At 35.1% G+C, this 18,761-nt stretch overlaps 1 protein-coding gene across 4 annotated transcripts in view; it reads left to right on the top strand.

Annotated features, from left to right (window-relative positions):
- The window catches only part of DOCK7 (dedicator of cytokinesis 7), a 191,425-nt gene that overhangs the window by 150,456 nt on the left and 22,208 nt on the right, over nt 1–18,761 (top strand). For 2 of the 4 annotated variants that reach the window (XM_018044971.1, XM_018044990.1), the window contains 8 exons: nt 239–373; nt 1,321–1,473; nt 6,538–6,696; nt 7,338–7,438; nt 8,683–8,875; nt 11,145–11,288; nt 13,707–13,838; nt 15,384–15,398. In XM_018044971.1, the coding sequence (XP_017900460.1) occupies nt 239–373; nt 1,321–1,473; nt 6,538–6,696; nt 7,338–7,438; nt 8,683–8,875; nt 11,145–11,288; nt 13,707–13,838; nt 15,384–15,398 (1,032 nt within the window). The remainder of the gene's footprint in view (nt 1–238; nt 374–1,320; nt 1,474–6,537; nt 6,697–7,337; nt 7,439–8,682; nt 8,876–11,144; nt 11,289–13,706; nt 13,839–15,383; nt 15,399–18,761) is intronic. The other 2 variants (XM_018044997.1, XM_018044981.1) reach the window with 1 other exon arrangement.

Genomic DNA, 18,761 nt, shown 5'->3' with positions numbered 1-18,761 from the left:
ATTATATTTAAATGTCAGTAGATCCCAAAAGTTATGTCCTCGCTTCTCTTTTTTTCTCATTTAAATTCTGTCCATTCTTTTTTTCCCCTTTTCTTATCAAAATCCCTCTGAGCTTCTTTTCTTTGAGGAGCTTCTAGATCTTACATTATCTTTTTCCTATTAAAATTTTTATTTGTTAATTTTTACATATTCTGTCTCTAACCAGATTACAGTTAACATATCTGTTTTAAAATTGCAGACAGTTTCTGTAACAGAATCCAAAGAGAGCATCCTTGGTGGGGTGCTGAAAGTGTTACTACACAGCATGGCTTGTAACCAAAGTGCAGTTTATCTACAGCACTGTTTTGCTACCCAGAGAGCCCTGGTTTCAAAGGTGGGTTATTTTTGTGCCTGCTGTCTTGTCAGACTTTGTTTTCTTTACTAACATTGTCTAAGATCACTTGATACATTCATTGATTATAGCTTAAATATATTTATAGATAAAATTTTAGTAATAACCTAAGACTTGATTCTTCTTTGCCTTTCCTCTACTGCCTATTTCTTTCTTATTTGGACTACCTTTAACCTGTTTTCTGGATTGGGAAAAAAAAAAAAAGAGTAGTTTTGATGTGGAGAAGGGCTTAAAATTAATAGCCTGTTTTAAATATTGGGCTTTTTGTGTTTTCATCTTATTTTATCTATTTCTTATTGATGTGAATTATCAAGAATTAGTGTGCCAGTTGTTCAGTCCATTGAAATTAGCTTATCCTAGGTCAATGGAAAGAAAAGTACTTGTTTTGTTTGTTTAACTACTTCAAATATTTATTTCCTCTGAAAATCTATATTCTTAATCTTGAAGGTATCTGTTTTGTCTTTTAGTCATCTTATAAGATGAAACTTAGCCAGTGAAGATAAAATATACCATTTTGTAATAGTAAGAACATTTCATGCTGTGCAGCAAAAAACTAACATAATATTGTAAAGCAACTATATTTCAATAAAAATTAATAAATTTTATCATAGACTTATTATGTGTTACTATAGTAAGTGTTTTATTCACATTATCTAATCTAAGGTAGTCATACAGTCCCACATAGGTAATATTATTAGGCTCATTTTATGGAAGAGAAAACCTGTCCAAGGTCACAGTACTAACATAGTCCATATTCAAACCCAGTCTGTCTAGTTCTCTGGTCCATTTTATTAACCAGTAGCAAATATCGTCTCTTAAACATGCTTTCAATTTCTGGGCTACACTAACAAATCTCTCCATCAGGCTATATTAACACATATGTGAAGCTCCTGCTACATAAATTCAGTGGTGGGATTGTTTCTTTACAGTTCCCGGAGCTCTTGTTTGAAGAAGAAACAGAGCAGTGTGCTGACCTATGCCTCCGGCTTCTGCGGCACTGTAGCAGTAGCATCAGTACCATACGGTCACATGCTAGTGCCTCCCTTTACCTGCTTATGAGACAGAACTTTGAGATTGGGAATGTAAGTGTTTCATTGTAGGACTGTATCTTTGGATTCATAATGAACTATAACTTCTGTAGGTATCTATTAAGTGGGTTTGGGGAGAGCATGGCATTTTGGGGTGTATTTTGAGTCTAATCTTAAGACTATTTCTTTTTCTCATTCTGTGGATAACATAAAAATCCAAATCTCCAGTTTTATTTTGTATACTAACAATAACGTATAGTAGTACAGATTTAAACTACAAATGTATGTTGAGCGACTATAAATTATAATTATTATCATTAAGTGAAGTAAAGTAATAAGGAAAATTAAAAGTTTAAACATCTTTGCTCGATATTTTATGATTCTATGCCAGTCTTAGAAGAATTCCATGTCTTCATTTATGGTTTTTTATTTGATTATAGATTTATGTGTTGTATTTTTCCTAGCTTTTTGAGTCCAATGTTTAGTTCATTTATTCTTACTCATGTAATTATTTAAGGTCTAGAATATTGCATTGTGCTCTTTTGAGGTCTCATTGGTTCTAGTACCTAGTATTTTTAGTATTCTTGGTTTCTATTCAATACATAATTTGTAATTTCAGTTTGTATTTTCGTTTCAACCTGAAGTTTTAAAGTTGTGATGATGATGATGTTCCATTGCTCAGTCATGTCCTACTCCTTGGGACCCCATGGACTGTAGCACACCAGGCTTCCCCGTCCTTCACCATCTCCCGGAGCTTGCTCAAACTCATGTTCATTGAGTCGGTGATGCCATCAAGCCACCTCTTCCTCTGTCGTCCAGTTCTCCTCCTGCCTTCAATTTTTCCCAGCATCAGGGTCTTTTCTAATAAGTCAGCTCTTTGCATCAGGTGGTCAGAGTATTGGAGCTTTAGCTTCAGCATCAGCCCTTCCAATGAATATTCAGGATTGTTTTCCTTCAGGATTTACTGGTTTGATCTCCTTGCAGAGTTTTAAAGTTTTGATGATAATTTTTGGGTTTTGTTTGTTTTCCGGCTATCCTGTGGCTTGCAGGATCTTAGTTCCCAACCAGAGATTGAACCCAGGCCCTCAGTAGTGAAAGCGTGGAGCCCTAACCATTGGACTGCCAGGGAATTCCCAGTAATTTTTAGTTTTACTGCAGAGTGATCATAGTATAATTAATATGTCTCCATTTTGGTATTATGGATGTGTGTGTTTGTGTATTCAAACATAAAATGTTTTCATTAATGTGTTACACAAGCATTTACAAAGAAGCGGTGCTTTATTTTCATCTCTTTGGTTGACTAAAGGAGATGATTTAAAGCCTGCATATTGTCTATTTCTCCTTTTGGTCTTATTTGGTAAAGTGATATTCATAACTTTGGTATATTGATAACTACTATTTGTAACTATTATATCTTACTATGAATTATTCCCTTTAGAATTGAAGAAGACTCTGAGATGGCTTAATTTAAAATTTTTATATTTTTGACCTGACTGCCTTGTGTACTATTGACCTCGACTTTCTTTCTAATTTGGATGTGGCTTAGGTTATCTTTTTGCCTGTCCTTTTGTTTTCACTGTTTTGAATCACTTTATTTTAAATGTGTGTCTCATCTACAACATAGAGTTGGGTTTTTGCTTTGTAATTCAGTTTCTAAGTTGAATTAAACCTTTCATCCTTGTTATTATATCAGCTACATCCTGGATTTGTGTTGTATTATTCTGTTATGCTTCCCCACTCCTCTCCTTAAAAAAATGTGTTGGTTGTTTTCATCTTGTAGGTAGTAAGTTCCCCTTAAAGTTTATATTGCTTTAGTGGTTACCTTTATAATTACGTAGTACCTTCAGTCCTCTGTTTCTTTAATCATACATTCTCAGTGGAGGCAGTATTGTCACCAGCCTAGTGGGTATTGGTTCTTAGCTATCACAGTGGCTTCCCTTGAGTTCTTATATTTCTATGATTTTTTTTTCCTTCCTAAAGTTAATGGCTTCATAAATTTTTTATAATTCAAAGTAAAATATTTTAATTAGAATTTTCATGTTTCATGGCCACATTTTCCTATTAAGTATTCTTCATCTGGTATTTCACTGATCTTCTTTACCTTTTTGTTATTCAACATAGAATGAGGCAGTTTCTATTGGCCCAGGTATTTGTAGGACATTCTATTTCTCTCCAGCCCTTTGGGATTTTTTTGGTTGTTTTTTCCTCAAGACAGATAGTTTTATCACTTCAAAGTGAGTTTCTTATTTAAATTTAAAAGAAGTGTTTTTCCCATTATTTCTTAAATCAGCACCCTAGGATTCCTCACTATTTGCTATCCCCTCTCCATTGACGTTGCTTCCTATTTAGCTTGTCTTGGCAGTCCTTATGCATTTTTCTAATGTATAGATTATATCAGTCTCCTCATTTTGCTGAAATAGAGTTTATGGACTTTTTTTTGTATTCATCTTTTATTTTTATATGAAATGCAGGACAATAGGAACTTGCTACCTCACACTGTCCTATTTTTACTGGAAGCCAAGTCTTCTCTCCTAATTCAGAACAAAGAATCTAGTTACTTTATAGATCTTATTTAGTTTTTGAAATAAGAGTCCCTAAAATTTGACTACACTGGAGTTTTCCTCTGTTATTTTACGAAAGCTTTATATTAATACAGGAGAATTAAAAATGGGTAATTTATCATGTTAATGTCATGTAGTACCTCTAAAAAGGAATAGGTGATTTATACTTGGCACAATTTTATATAGATTGTATATTCAAGAGATATTAGAACTAAGTATTAAATTGTGTTCTAGGTACTGTGGTAGGCATTGGGCAAACATAGATAAAAGGAAACTTATTTTAAAATAGCTTAGCATCTACTAGGGTAGGAGATGAACAGGTAATGTTCAGCTAGTAATAGTAAGCACCTACTTTAGATGGTTTTGTGAGGATTATATAAATTAATATTAAATAACACACTTATTATATCAGCAACTGGCTCTGAGCAAATGTTCAGTATGTGTTTGCTGTTGATATACTGAGAGGCAAGCACAGGGAACTGTATACGCACAGAGAAAAAGAGCATATTCTCTCAAGGAGGGTTTCAGAGAAAGGAGATGCCTGAACTAAGGATGAAGAATTGCCCATGCAGATGGAGAAGTAGTGGGTAGACTTTTTAGGTAACAAAAATGGCACATACGTAATTAGAAAGGCATTGAGGTAAGAGAAGGAAACAGGCAGAGAAGGAAACTTTTTTTAGCACTTCTTAATTATTGTGGCTCAAAGAGAGAGTAATAGATAAAATTGTAATTGAAATGTTTAGATTAAGCTGTCATAGGACAGATACTTGTTTATCACTGTACTTTCAGTTCCCACCATGTAGTTTGGCAGGTTTATTTGGTCAAATACATGAATTTTGTCTGCAAAGCTGTGAGCAGCCAGTGAAGTATTTTAAGAAGACTGATATGTACATTCAGATTTACATTTTACAAAAATTTCCCTGATGCTACTTAGCAGGTAAGGAAAAAGAAAGATTGGTTAGGAAGTTATTGCAGTAATCCAGGTGAGAAATGATAAGGGCATAAAGTAAAGCAATGGCATTGAGAATGGAGAAGGAACAGATTGGAACAGATTAGAAGATGATGTAGATTGAGTTTATAGTATGAATAATGAATGGGCAGAATGACTATGGAATGACTCCTGGTTTGGGGCCTGTGTAACTGACTACAATAGTACCACCGTTTATTTAATCAATAGGACAGACTTTATTTTCTTGGGCTCCAAAACCACTGTGGGTGGTGAGTGCAGCCTCAAAATTAAAAGATACTTGCTCTTTGGAAGAAAAGTAATGTCAAACCTAGCCAGGGTCTTAAAAAGCAGAGCCATTACTTTGCCTGCAAAGGTCCATATAGTCAAAGCTATGGTTTTTCCAGTAGTCACATACAGATGTGAGAGGTGGACAATAAAGAAGGCTGAATGCTGAGGAACTGATGTCTTTGAGCTGTGGTGCTGGAGATATTGAACCTGAAGCTCCAGTAGTTTGGCCACCTGATGCGAAGAGCCAACTCATTGAAAGAGACCCTGATTCTGGGAAAGATTTTAGGCAGGGGGAGAAAGGGATGACAGAGGATGAGATGGTTGGATGGCATCACTGCCTCACTCAATTGACAAGAGTTTGAGCAAGCCCCAGGAGATAATGAAGGACAGGAAAGCCTGTCGTGCTGCAGTTCTTGGGCTTGCAAAGAGTTGGACACCACTTAGGGACTGAACAACAACAAAGGTTGTCACTGAAAACCTCTTAAAAGTGTTTTCATAGTGGGGAATGGTGAAACAGAAATGAATTTAAAACAAAAAAGGAAGAATGTAAACTCTTACAGTCATCATTCCAAAGAATATACCTTTAAGTTACTTTGTATAGGATATGAGTTAAGTTATACTTTTATCATAGCAGTGGACATAATTAAATCACGTAGAGTGTAGTGACCACATCTGACACTTAAGAATTTTGTGATGTTGGTCAAGTTCTTTAATGTCATCTGTAAAAATGGTGCTGTTGTTAATAACATATACCTCATAGAAGGTCAGAGAAGGCAATGGCTCCCCACTCCAGTACTCTTGCCTGGAAAATCCCATGGACGGAGGAGCCTGGTAGGCTGCAGTCCATGGGGTCGTGAAGAGTCGGACACGACTGAGCGACTTCACTTTTCACTTTGATGCATTGGAGAAGGAAATGGCAACCCACTCCAGTGTTCTTGCCTGGAGAATCCCAGGGATGGGGGAGCCTGGTGGGCTGCCGTCTATGGGGTTAGACAGAGTTGGACATGACTGAAGTGACTTAGCAGCAGCAGCAGCAGCAGCATAGGTCAATGTAAAGTCTAGGCACAACTTCTAATTCAAGTCTAACCCACAATTTTTTTTCAACTTTGTTTTTTAGGCGGTTATCACAGGAAGATTCTAAGCTTTATGTCCATTTAAAAACAGGATTTCAATACTACACATTTCATTACTTTTTCAAAAATATTTTTTCTAGAATGATGTTTTATACTAACTTTTTCTTTATAGGAAGTGAAAAAAATAGACACTTCGCCTTTAAGCTTTCCTTTATTAAATATTTGCCTGGCAATTTCTCTGTTACAGAACTTCGCCAGGGTTAAAATGCAGGTAACCATGTCACTGTCTTCCTTGGTGGGCACATCTCAGAATTTTAATGAAGAATTTTTAAGACGTTCTTTAAAGACTATACTGACATATGCGGAAGAAGATTTGGAATTGAGGGAAACAACATTTCCTGATCAGGTCAGAAATGCTACTTTTTAGAGCATGAACTGAAATAGGAATTGTAAATAGGCATTTCCCAAATTGTTAAATCAAACTTCAGTTTTTCCTGGCAGAACCTGTATTTTTCTTTCAATCCATATGTGTCATAGATAGGACTGAATCTCTGTTTTAATAAGCCACTCTTCTTTCTCATAATGGTTAATATTTTTGGTGTTTAATTCTGTGAATTTGTGCCGAAAAGAACACTAGACTTAGTCAGTATGGATAAACAAAAAACTTTATGATGAAAGTGTTCCCACTGATTTGTAAAACAGTAGTTTGCCTCAAAAACTAAGTTTATACAAACTACCTTTTGAGAAAATCTGAAAATCAGAAAGAACTTCGTTTTGTATTCCTTATATCCATATATGTTTCTTATTTCTACTAGTAATTCTACTTGTTTCTGGGTGAGAGAAGTGAAAAAATAATGGGCTGATGAATTTGTATAAAATTTACTCTTCACCCATCTTACCCCAGCATACCCACACTCTTTAGAACTGTATCAAAATTGTTTGTTTTGAAAGCTTTAGATTTCAAATCTGAAATATCTTCCAAACTAATCTAATGGTTGTGAATAAATGACAACTGAAGAATGTTTTTCATATCATTCTCTGCTACAGGTTCAAGATTTGGTTTTTAATCTCCATATGATCCTTTCTGATACTGTTAAAATGAAGGAACACCAGGAGGATCCTGAAATGTTAATTGATCTAATGTACAGGTAGCGTTTGTTTAATTCACTTATACCTTGTATTGTTGTTGGCTGCTTAGTTTTGTCGACCTCTTTTGTGACCCCATGGACGGTAGCCCACCAGGCTCCTCTGTCCATGGGCTTTCCCAGGCAAGAATGCTGGAGTGGGCTGCCATTTACCTCTCCAAGTTAACTTCCTGACCCAGGGATCAAACCCACATCTCCCGCAATAGCAGATGGACTTTTTACCACTGAGCCACCTGGGAAGCCCTATGTCTTGTATAATGGGGCTTAAGTTAATATGATACACAGAAACATGAGTTTACAAGAATGCAAAAATTATTTGTCATTTTCTAATGGTAATTAAAGCCCACTCCAGTATTCTTGCCTGGAGAATCCCATGGACAGAGGAGCCTGGGGTACAAAGAGTCAGACATGACTGAAGCGACTTAGCAAGGCATGGCAATGGTAATTAAAAAATCAAAATGTGCTTTATCAGATCCCCTATGACACTTCTTCTCTTAAGAATTATGAATAATTGTTCAGTGTATTTATTGATTATCAAAAACAAGATTTTTAAAATAATGATATAGTTAAGACCTTGGCATCCTGGGCCCTAGAGTTCCTAGGAAGGCTGAAGACCCACATTTTAAATGTAAAAATTAGCTCTTTAAGAAGAAAACATAGTGTATTCATACTTTATTACAACATTAATTTTACTAATGTTAGACATGGTTTTTGCCTATAGGCTGATATATTTATTGGGTATATTTAGAATTTTATTAATTCCTATTGTATCTTCAAAGATGTAAGTAAAGGTTGACTTTTTCTTTGCCATTTGACCTTCATTTTTTACAGTTTTGGAGTTTCTTAAAGACAAGAATAAAATATTTCCTTTAAAATTAAGGTGATACAATGAAAGAATCTTTTATAAATTTTTTTCCTTGAATATAAAACTTATTTAGAGCCCCATAATAAACATGTAAACTCCCAGATCTTCCGTTACTGTTTCCTTAAAGGGCAGATTTTCATATAAAATGTCTCTTTTTTTTAAGCCCCCCCCACCCCCACACAAAAAAAAAAAAACCTGATACTAACCATTCCATGGGCCCACAATTATTTCTCTAAGCACACTCAAAAGCATGTTCATACAACCCAAAAACTTGTCTTAATAGGTTGTGTTCGGTAATAGAAGCCTATACACTAAACAGGCAATTTGAACTCCCTTCCAGATTAGGAAGCAAATGCTAATTGAGAATTTCTGTCCTAACTAGAATTGCCAAGGGCTACCAGACCTCTCCAGATCTGCGGCTGACCTGGTTGCAGAACATGGCTGGCAAACACTCAGAGCGCAGCAATCATGCTGAAGCTGCCCAGTGCCTCGTTCACTCAGCAGCACTTGTCGCTGAATATCTGAGCATGTTGGAGGACCGGAAGTATCTTCCAGTGGGATGTGTAACCTTTCAGGTAGGAATCTGCCTTAATCAAGGTATGTCCTTTTTTGTCTAACTTTTCTCACTGCTGTTTATATTCATCCAGCTGATAATGAAAGCACAGACTGAAAGTGATGCTTCACAAGATGAATTAACATTTCACTATCATTTTCATTAATATGTTTTTAAAGAGTATTTCTTGTTAATTCTCTTATTTCTTGTTAATTCTCTTCCATGTTTTCTTACCTGTACATTATCAGTGCTGTGTAAACTACATTTATTTTCTTTGCCTATACTGCTGTGGACTTCATAGCATCTATGAAATACATTCAAAATATTGAAAATCAGGATAGTGGACACTCTTAATTGGCTTTTAATTAAAATACCAGGTAAACCAGCATTCTCCGTTATTTATGCTTATATAAAATATGCTAAGATATGACTCAGAGGTGATAGTTTATGCTCTAGTAGGGCTACATACCTCTGACGCACTGGCTGAATTCTTTGCCTACCAAGAGTCAATTCTGCTTTGCTTTTCTTCAAAGCCTCTTAATTCCAGGTTTAGGAAGTTATAAAAATTACTTAAATATTATGTTCTCTGATAAATCAAAATACAAAAAGAAAGTGAGTCATTGTTTCTGTGAAAATTATTAATAAGCTGAATATTTTGCAAAGAGATCAAGACAAGTAGAAAAAGATTGAGGGAAAATCTCCAAGTAATCTAGGATAATTTAATAATCTTTTAAGTTCAAGTTTTTACTCTAAAGAAACCAAACCTGAAAATCTTAAATGGAGGTTACATTGTGGGTATTTAGTCAAGAGAGATTACATGGAACTCTGATCTTGAGACCCATACACAAAGAAACGGCCTTAGATCTACTTCAAGAAATTGACAAATGTGTGACTCAGTTCACTTCAGTTCAGTCTCTCAGTCATGTCCGACTCTTTGCGACCGCATGAATCACAGCACGCCAGGCCTCCCAGTCCATCACCAACTCCCAGAGTTCACTCAGACTCACGTCCATTAAGTCAGTGATGCCATCCAGCCATCTCATCCTCTGTCGTCCCCTTCTCCTCCTGCCCCCAACCCCTCCCAGCATCAGTCTTTTCCAGTGAGTCAACTCTTCACATGAGTTGGCCAAAGTACTGGAGTTTCAGCTTTAGCATCATTCCTTCCAAAGAGTGTCCAGGGCTGATCTCCTTCAGAAAGGACTGGTTGGATCTCCTTGCAGTCCAAGGGACTCTCAAGAGTCTTCTCTAGCACCACACTTCAAAAGCATCAATTCTTTGGCGCTCAGCTTTCTTCACAGTCCAACACTCACATCCATACGTGACCAGGGGAAAAACCATAGCCTTGACTAGACGGACCTTTGTTGGCAAAGTAATGTCTCTGCTTTTGAATATGCTGTCTAGGTTGGTCATAACTTTCCTTCCAAGGAGTAAGCAAAGCTAACAGAAAAATCATGGCTGCAGTCACCATCTGCAGTGATTTTGGAGCCCCCCAAAATAAAGTCAGATACTGTTTCCACTGTTTCCCTATCTATTTTCCATGAAGTGATGGGACCAGATGCCATGATCTTAGTTTTCTGAATGTTGAGCTTTAAGCCAACTTTTTCACTCTCCACTTCCACTTTCATCAAGAGGCTTTTTAGTTCCTCTTCACTTTCTGCCATAAGGGTGGTGTCTTCAGCATATCTGAGGTGATTGATATTTCTCCTGGCAGTCTTGATTCCAGCTTGTGCTGCTTCCAGCCCAGCGTTTCTCAGGATGTACTCTGCATATAAATTAAATATCTAGGTTCAAATAAAATATTTAAGGTATGTATGTATCATTTTTTCAGAAGTAATAATGGATCCCAATCTCATTGGGTAAGAGGGCTTTTTAATATACTTGAGTGTTTTCATTAATTTGATGTATGTTAGGCAAGCCTTGAGACCATTTTTGTATCTCAGTTTCCCTGATAGGGAGTTTTAACAACATCAATTAAATTAAAAGTAAACACTGTTTAAGTCACCTTAGGTGTTCTGTGTCATATTACAATTTTCCTTAGCCCATGATTTTTTAAAATTTTCTTTTTCACAACTTTTTATTAATGAAAAAGTTAGCAGTGGTGTTACATTTTATTGTCATCTTCACAATACAAGAAGTTTTTGGAGATTTGTCTGTTAGCTTTGCATTGACTACCCCCTCTTTTTTTTTTAATAAGCTGATAGCTGTATTTCATCTTCAGTTATTTCATATATATCATTCATGTTAAGAAATTAATTCCATTTCACAAACCTAAACTTTTTTTTTCCTCCTAGAATATTTCCTCTAATGTTTTAGAAGAATCTGCAGTCTCAGATGACGTGGTATCTCCAGATGAAGAAGGTATCTGCTCTGGAAAGTACTTTACTGAGTCAGGACTTGTGGGATTACTGGAGCAAGCAGCTGCTTCTTTCTCTATGGTAGATGACTCTTGTTCATTTCTTCCCACAATTATGTACTTCTTAGTTATTAGCGACATGTATATTTATGCTTTCTGCTTATGACCGTGCTTTTCATTTATGACAATTTTCTCTAAATATCTCAAGAAGTCTCTAGTAATGGATTTTCTTTTCACATTCATCATTGCTTATTCCTTTTTATTTTAACAGTCTGTCACTTCCTCCAGTGTTTTTCATCTGCTTGTTTGTGAACCAGCACTTAGTCTAGAAGAGGTTTTTTTTTTTTTTTTTTTTAAGAAAACTTTTACCACAATACATTTTCTAAAACCTTAAAAAAGCCTCTGGTGCTCAGGAAAGTTACAGCCTCTCACCCAACTGGTGGCATAATGAGCTCTGTTAGGTAGACATTGAAGTGGTGTTAGGAACTTTATGAACTACATCCTAGATCCCTTGTCTGACTTCCTTACCATGCTAGAAGTCCAGTCCTTGTCCCTCCCCATCTGTATATGAAGAACTGAAGTAGTCATGTGGATCAGAGATGCGATATTTATTGGTGAAGGGAAAAAAATAGTGCGCTGAATCCTTGCTTACTTTCTTGAACCATGTTGATAGCATCACCTGCTTTCTGTGAGTTTTCTGATGAGTGTTTAGTGTCCCAGCACCAAGGTTTGCAAGACAGTGAGGTCCATGTTAGGGTAAAAGGGAAGCTTGATGTAATGTACTATTACCTGATATAGTTAAGTAATAGTACATCACTTCCCCATTGTACTGTTATTGGGAATCTGTTGTTGCTTCTTCTGGCCTTAACCCTACCCAGCAATATGTTGGTTATGCATATAGATTTAGGAGGCATCTAGCCCCTTTCTCTGCCATCTTAGTAGTTAAAGCACTTCAGGCACAAATTACTCAACCTACCAGTGCCTTACTTTTCTTATCCATTAAATACATCTAATAATAGTACGTACTTCAAGGACTGCTGTCAGGATTAAATGAATTAACCTATGTAAAGTGCTAATCACAGTGCCTGGCTCCAAGTAAGTTTTAGTACATTTGCTGTTATCCTCTCATCATTATAGTTACTTAGAAGTAACTCATGTAAAAATGATTCTGAGACTCAAAGAACATTAGGTGTTTGTCCTCTTTAAAATTTCTTGTTTTTGAAGACCTTGGTTGTCCTGATTCCATTCCCAGATCTCTGTTCCTTGAGCTTCAGTTTAAGGGACCTGAACTAGTAGGGAAAAAGTTTTAGCTATTAATGGAATATTTTAATAAATATACATTCTCTGTATATGTGTGTAATTTTAATAATTCACAGGAGTGAATTTAGATTGGGTTAGAGTGGCTTATGTTACAGAAGCCTCTATTTTGCAATAGCGTTTAATTATGAATGTCATTCTTCTTCAGTTAATCTATTTAATATTAAAATACTTACTGGGATATTTTAGTTACACTGAATATATTTTACTATTGCAGCTACATGATTGCTTAAATATACTCCTGTGAGCTGACTAGAAAATAAAAGAACCATATGTTTATTTTCTTGGGAATATGCTGATTTGTGAAGCAATGGGAACTTACTGACTCTTGGAAAATATCTCTTTTCCTTCATCATAGCCACCAATCTATTACAAGAAAAGGGGATAGCAGTATAAACATGTTTTGTCCCTTACTCTGATTATAATCAGAGCAACACTTGGCCAACCACTAGTAAACCAAAACCCCTACTTGAGTAAAATCTGGTGGCTCAGAATCTTCTTATGTTTTGTTAAAGATCAATGGTTTTTCCATAGGAGAGTTCCCTTAAGATTTTCTGTGCCAATTTAATATTTTGGGAAAGTTAATAATTTTAGTGTCCTAGGAAGCAATAGATTTATGTGATATTTGTGTATCTGTGACTTGTAATAATTGGGTTTCTATGTCTCTGCTCTGAATTTGTTTCATTCAAAAGTTTATATGCATATAAAAATACACATACACACATTTATCTTAGTTAAGTAATTACTGAGTTGGAGAAGGAAATGGCAACCCACTCTAGTACTCTTGCCTGGAGAATCCCATGGACTGAGGAGCCTGGTAGGCTATAGTCCATGGGGTCGCAAAGAGTCAGACACGACTGAGCGACTTCACTTCACTTCACTTCAGTTACTGAGTAGTAAAAGCAGAATGTCCAGTTCAAATTATATGGAAGTATAAATATACATATATGTACATGTGTGTATTTCAGATACAAAAACACCGATACACACACATACGTTTTCACTCAATAGAAGAGATAATATATTGTGCAAAATTATTTTATTAGGTCTTAAAAATCAGTAACGTTTGTTTTTATGTCCTATTGGGAAATAGTAGTATTGCCTTGGAAGTATTGTGAGTTCATAAATTGCAGTTCACTCTCTTATCGATGTAAAAGAAAGCAATCTTTTATTATTCTTATAGGCTGGCATGTATGAAGCAGTTAACGAAGTTTACAAAGTACTTATTCCTATTCATGAAGCTAATCGGGATGCCAAGAAACTGTCCACGATTCATGGTAAACTTCAGGAAGCCTTCAGCAAAATTGTTCATCAGGTAACAATCGTACTTTCTAACTTCAGTGTAAGTAGAGAAAATTGTCTACGAGCTTTAGTGTTGCTTTGTACTAATGTCAAACTAGATCCCGTGAAATGACCATTTTAATCAAGTTACAAATGAACAGTGTCAAAATGATGGTTCATGGCCAAAGCAAGACTCATTAACAAAAATGAATTTAACCTAAAGTAGATTTTGATCATCATAACCTTCCCACATAGCTTCTCTTTTTTCTTCACTTTTTTGAATGATTACTAGTAGCTAATTTTTTTAAAATTGTGAGTTACTTTCTGTTTCACAGTGTGGGTAATAGTTATGAATTTGATTTTTAAAATTGATTTCTATTCACTTTTTCCCCCAAAATGTTTTTATATTTAACTTTTTATCAAATGATACGAAAGCTTAATAAACTCCTAATATTTTTAATGATTTCAACTGAACTTTTAACTTTTTTCCAGATATTTTTATTCAGTCATGCTCTGACATATTTCTAATGTAAAAGTAATATTTAGTGAAAATAATAAATGGTTGTATTTATTTATTTATTCAATTATAATAGCATGATTTCAGTACTTATTTTTACTTCATGGGATCCACATATTATCTTTAAAATTAAAGTAAGCTTGGTTTGAAAATGAAGTAGACTACTAGCAGTTGATTTCCCTGAAGCTGAGTCGCTGGCTCCATTGAAATACTCTGAAACGTTAAGTTAAGGGTCCTCCTCCTCCGCTTTTCTGTTCCCGCCCCTGTGCTCCCTGTGCTGTTGTCTGCTGTTGCCATCACCTAAGAATCGAAGTATAGCATTGTTTTCCACTTGCGCGTGCAGTGTTAGTCCCACTTTATTGTCTTATCAGCTTGACTTCCTCTCTCTTGCCATGGACTAAGCTGTTGTAGATGAATTGATATAATCTGAAAAACTTAGTCTTAAATAGGGCTGCTATCCTGTTAAGCGAGGATTTTATTGTCATTGAATAAAATATTGGAGTTGCGAAAGAGTATTAGAATTCTGGATCATAGCAGGTGGGTCTTTTTATAATCCAGTTATACTGTTAAATCTCATCGCAGCTTCCCATATGTTGCACAAATTGCAAATTACACAGGTCAGGCCTGGAACATCTAGAGCGCGCAGCTTCCAAGAAACTTTCATCCATTTGTATCAAAGACATTTGGGCAAAATTTCAATTTCTATCCCAGCTTACCCTGGGAACTTCAGTGAAGTACAGCTCCCATTAGTTAGTGAATCTAATTTAGACACAAATGAAACAAGCACTTAGCTTTCTTTCCCCTAAATTTGTACTTTTTACTTATTAAAGTTTTAAATGGTGAAATTTTAGCTTCTAGGTTTTGAAGAAGCAATTTATAAAATTATCATAGGTCTTAAGTGAAGGAATATGGTGTTTAAAATACCCTAGTGTTTTCTGTATGGAGAAGAATTTATGGTATATGGTTTCTTACACTACTGAACTTCCTTTGGCTTTTTTTGTTCTTTTTAAACAGTTTTTTTTTTTTTTATGACTTGCCCTTTTTTACTTTTTTATTATACAGAGTACTGGCTGGGAGGTAGGTAATGTTTTAGTTAGTTAAAGACACTAATAGATTGATTTGATCAGATTTCTTATGCCAATGCTTTGCCCACATGTGCTAGCTGTGGGCATTCTGTTGCTGTCTGCTGTCAACTGAATTCATTAACCAAAGAAACTTTGTTAAAATACTGTAAGTTATGTTAAGAAATTTGTTATTAAGAGGTTGTAGGCAGTGCATGGAAATCCATATGTTACTAATGATATTCTTTGGTAAATGAGCCACTTTGTCATCACTTTCGTTTGTTTTTATCCTTTGAAGCATTTTGTTTCATCAACATTTACACACAAGATTTCCTTTTTTTTAACCATATTGTTTCACCTCATTCTACAGAGGTCGATTTATGTGTTATTGCTCAGAGGTGTAAATATAAAATATTTCATCTGATCTAAGATGTTATCAATTGTAAGATATCCCATTATTGCACATTCCTTTAAGAAAGATTAGAAAAACAAACAATCCCTGTATATTAAACTCCAGCATCCCATCAATTGAAAAACTGATGCCATCTACAGAGATACTAAAATAAGGGGAAAAAAATGTGCATCTTGGAATTGATAAAAAGAGTATGTTAATTTGATCTTGAGTCACTTCACCTGGAGTATAAGTACTACTGAGGAATGAAATTCACTTTTGTCATTTGAATTTTGTTGGGGGGAGGGAAAAACAGATTGAGAGAACTTGAAATTTAATTTGACCTCATTTTCTGACAATGTTTGATAATTGTGTTCAATGAAGACTGTGTGCTTCCTTTTAGGGAGTAAGTATAATAGTTAGGCTCATGAAGTTATATATAAATCAAATCATACCTGAAAAATGCCAGAAAGAATTGATTACCTTTTTAAAAAATCTTTCTGAAAAGAATTCTATAAAATAAAAAATTCTACAAAATAATTCATTTTGATGAGGTAAATCAAGGTATTAATAAGACAGTTTATTTAAAGCTGAGTATTAATATTTGTTAATTTTTCTGCTTTGCCTTTCACTTTGTAGTCAGGTTTATGTTGATTAAACAGTTTAGGCTTTCTCTGTTTGGTTTTGCAGTTGTTTTGAGACCCAGCTAGAAAACCTTCAGAATGAATGTTACTGTTGCATTCTGTTCCATTTCTGAATTAGTTGCCACCTTTTGTTTTTCTTTAGATGAAACCAGTACTTTTAATCTACCTTAGTTCCCCAGATTAAATGTGTATGACTTTTTTAATACCCAGTAGAGAACGTCTCATTTTTGTGTCTTCAGTTAAGGCCTATATAGAGACTTTCCATGGTTATCTTTGAGTCATAAAGTTACTTATGGATTTCCTAACACAAAATGGAAGTAGGTGAAAAGTAAGCATGAAAGAAGAGACATTGAACCTCTGAGCAGTTTATTGCTAGTCTGCTTGATGCTAAATCGACCCCTGAAAGGTATAATTTTCACTGGTTATGATTAATATTTTGTCATCATGTTTATTGCATGGTAAAAGTCACACAGACTTTGTTTTCTTGTTTATTTCTTGCCACTACCTTTCACTGGACCTTTAGCTTTGTAGCTTCTAAAATTGTTGCACGTTTGTTTTTTGCTTTTCCCTTGTAAAACTTAAGTGGATGCTTGCATTTTAAAAGTATGTTTGCTACCATTTGCTGCTTATTTGTTTTGAAATTTCCCTAATTAAAATGCTTTCTGTTTTCTCTTCTCTCTTGCCCCTGGTTGCTGACCCTACTCCCTACTTTTACTATTGTCTATTGTGGTAAGTTCCTATCTTGTGAATATTTTTCTTTTTGACTCTGGGAAAACTTCAGTAATTTCATTTTTTTCTAAAAACTATGGTTCCTAGCTAATTTCCTAGTATTCTTAAGGAACTCTCACTGGATTGAGATCTAGTAAGGATATCTGATATACGATAGAAAGGGTCTTTGAATTGATAGCTCCCTCCTTGATCTGGGCTTATATATTAGCACTGTATTTCATTTTTCACTGTGCTCCTTGATTTGGTACAAATCATTTGAGTTGGCGAAGCTTTTTAGGGCGGTGTGTGTGTTTGTGTATGTGTGTGTAAAAGATAACTCTAAAACCTGGTAGCAAATTTGGTAAAATATTTATCATATAAAATAACAAGTCATGAACCTTTCTTAAATCATGGTAACTGTTACTTGCTCTGCCAATTTCAATATCTGAATGACTGTTTACTATTTATTTTCTCTTTCCCAAGTACATTTATTTTTCTTGAAATAATAGGAAATAAAGTATGTTTTAAAATGTCTTACTTATAATTGCATTTTAAAATTATTTTTGGAGAAAAGAAATATTGAATTTCTATATGGAAAATTATAGCCATTTTATATTTTGTGTGCATGTGTTTTATTTTAAAAGATACATTTATCCATTTATCAAACAGTGAACAGTTCATTCCCCAACTATTGATAACATAGTCACATAAGCCTGTCTCCGTTTTTTTCTACAAAAAATTACAACATATTTCACCATCTGAGGGGAAATATCACCACCCTAGTAGGTATATATTATAGTCTCCAGCAAGGCTTGAAAAGATGGGCTCAGCTTGTTTAAGTTGAAGTCTCTCTACTAAGTCACTAAAGAAAAATGAGGTATTCTAACTTTTGAGATTCAAGCATGCAAGATAACTATATATTAACTCTTTTCATTGTACTGGATGGACATGAAGATGAGCTAATATTTTGGTTTTTATATGCTGAGAAATACTAGCCATAGTCTGGTGCAGTGTCTTCTGTTGAATTTTTATATGCTCTAATCTATGCTCTGGAGAAGGGCATGGCGACCCACTCCAGTATTCTTTCCTGGAGAATTCCATGGACAGAGGAGCCTGGCATGCTACAGTCCATGGGGTTGCAAAGAGTCGGACACGACTAAGCAACTAAGCACAATTCATGCACACCGAGGCTGCATGAGATAAATAAACTCATCCAAATGAGTAAAAGAGCAGAATGGGAAACAGCAAGTTTTAATAGGTGATGGGGGGCAGGAAGCTGAAAGAAGAGTATGAAAAAAAAAAAAAGGCAAAAACTTTTACAACAAGTAGTTAAGTATGAAAATGTGACACTCTAAAGAAGTGTAGGTAGACCTGTGTAGGTATAAAACATCCATGAGTATTTATCTCAGGAAAGGCAAAGAGGTGAAGTCAGATATGAAGAAAGTAAGGAAAATGTGATGAGAAGAACTCTGTGAAGAGGTACTTTCTGATAGTTGATGACTCCCTAATATTTGGTATAGACCCATGACTTAGCACCTGATGATGTGGTACTACTGGCTGGGTTCTGCCCTTTATATTATTTCTGATGAGAAAAAGATAGGGACAGCAAACATTTATTAGATGATATTGGACATGA

Source organism: Capra hircus, chromosome 3 (assembly GCF_001704415.2).
Source record: "Capra hircus breed San Clemente chromosome 3, ASM170441v1, whole genome shotgun sequence".
Taxonomy (NCBI): Eukaryota; Metazoa; Chordata; class Mammalia; order Artiodactyla; family Bovidae; genus Capra; species Capra hircus.
This window is presented reverse-complemented; position numbering and strand designations above follow the sequence as displayed.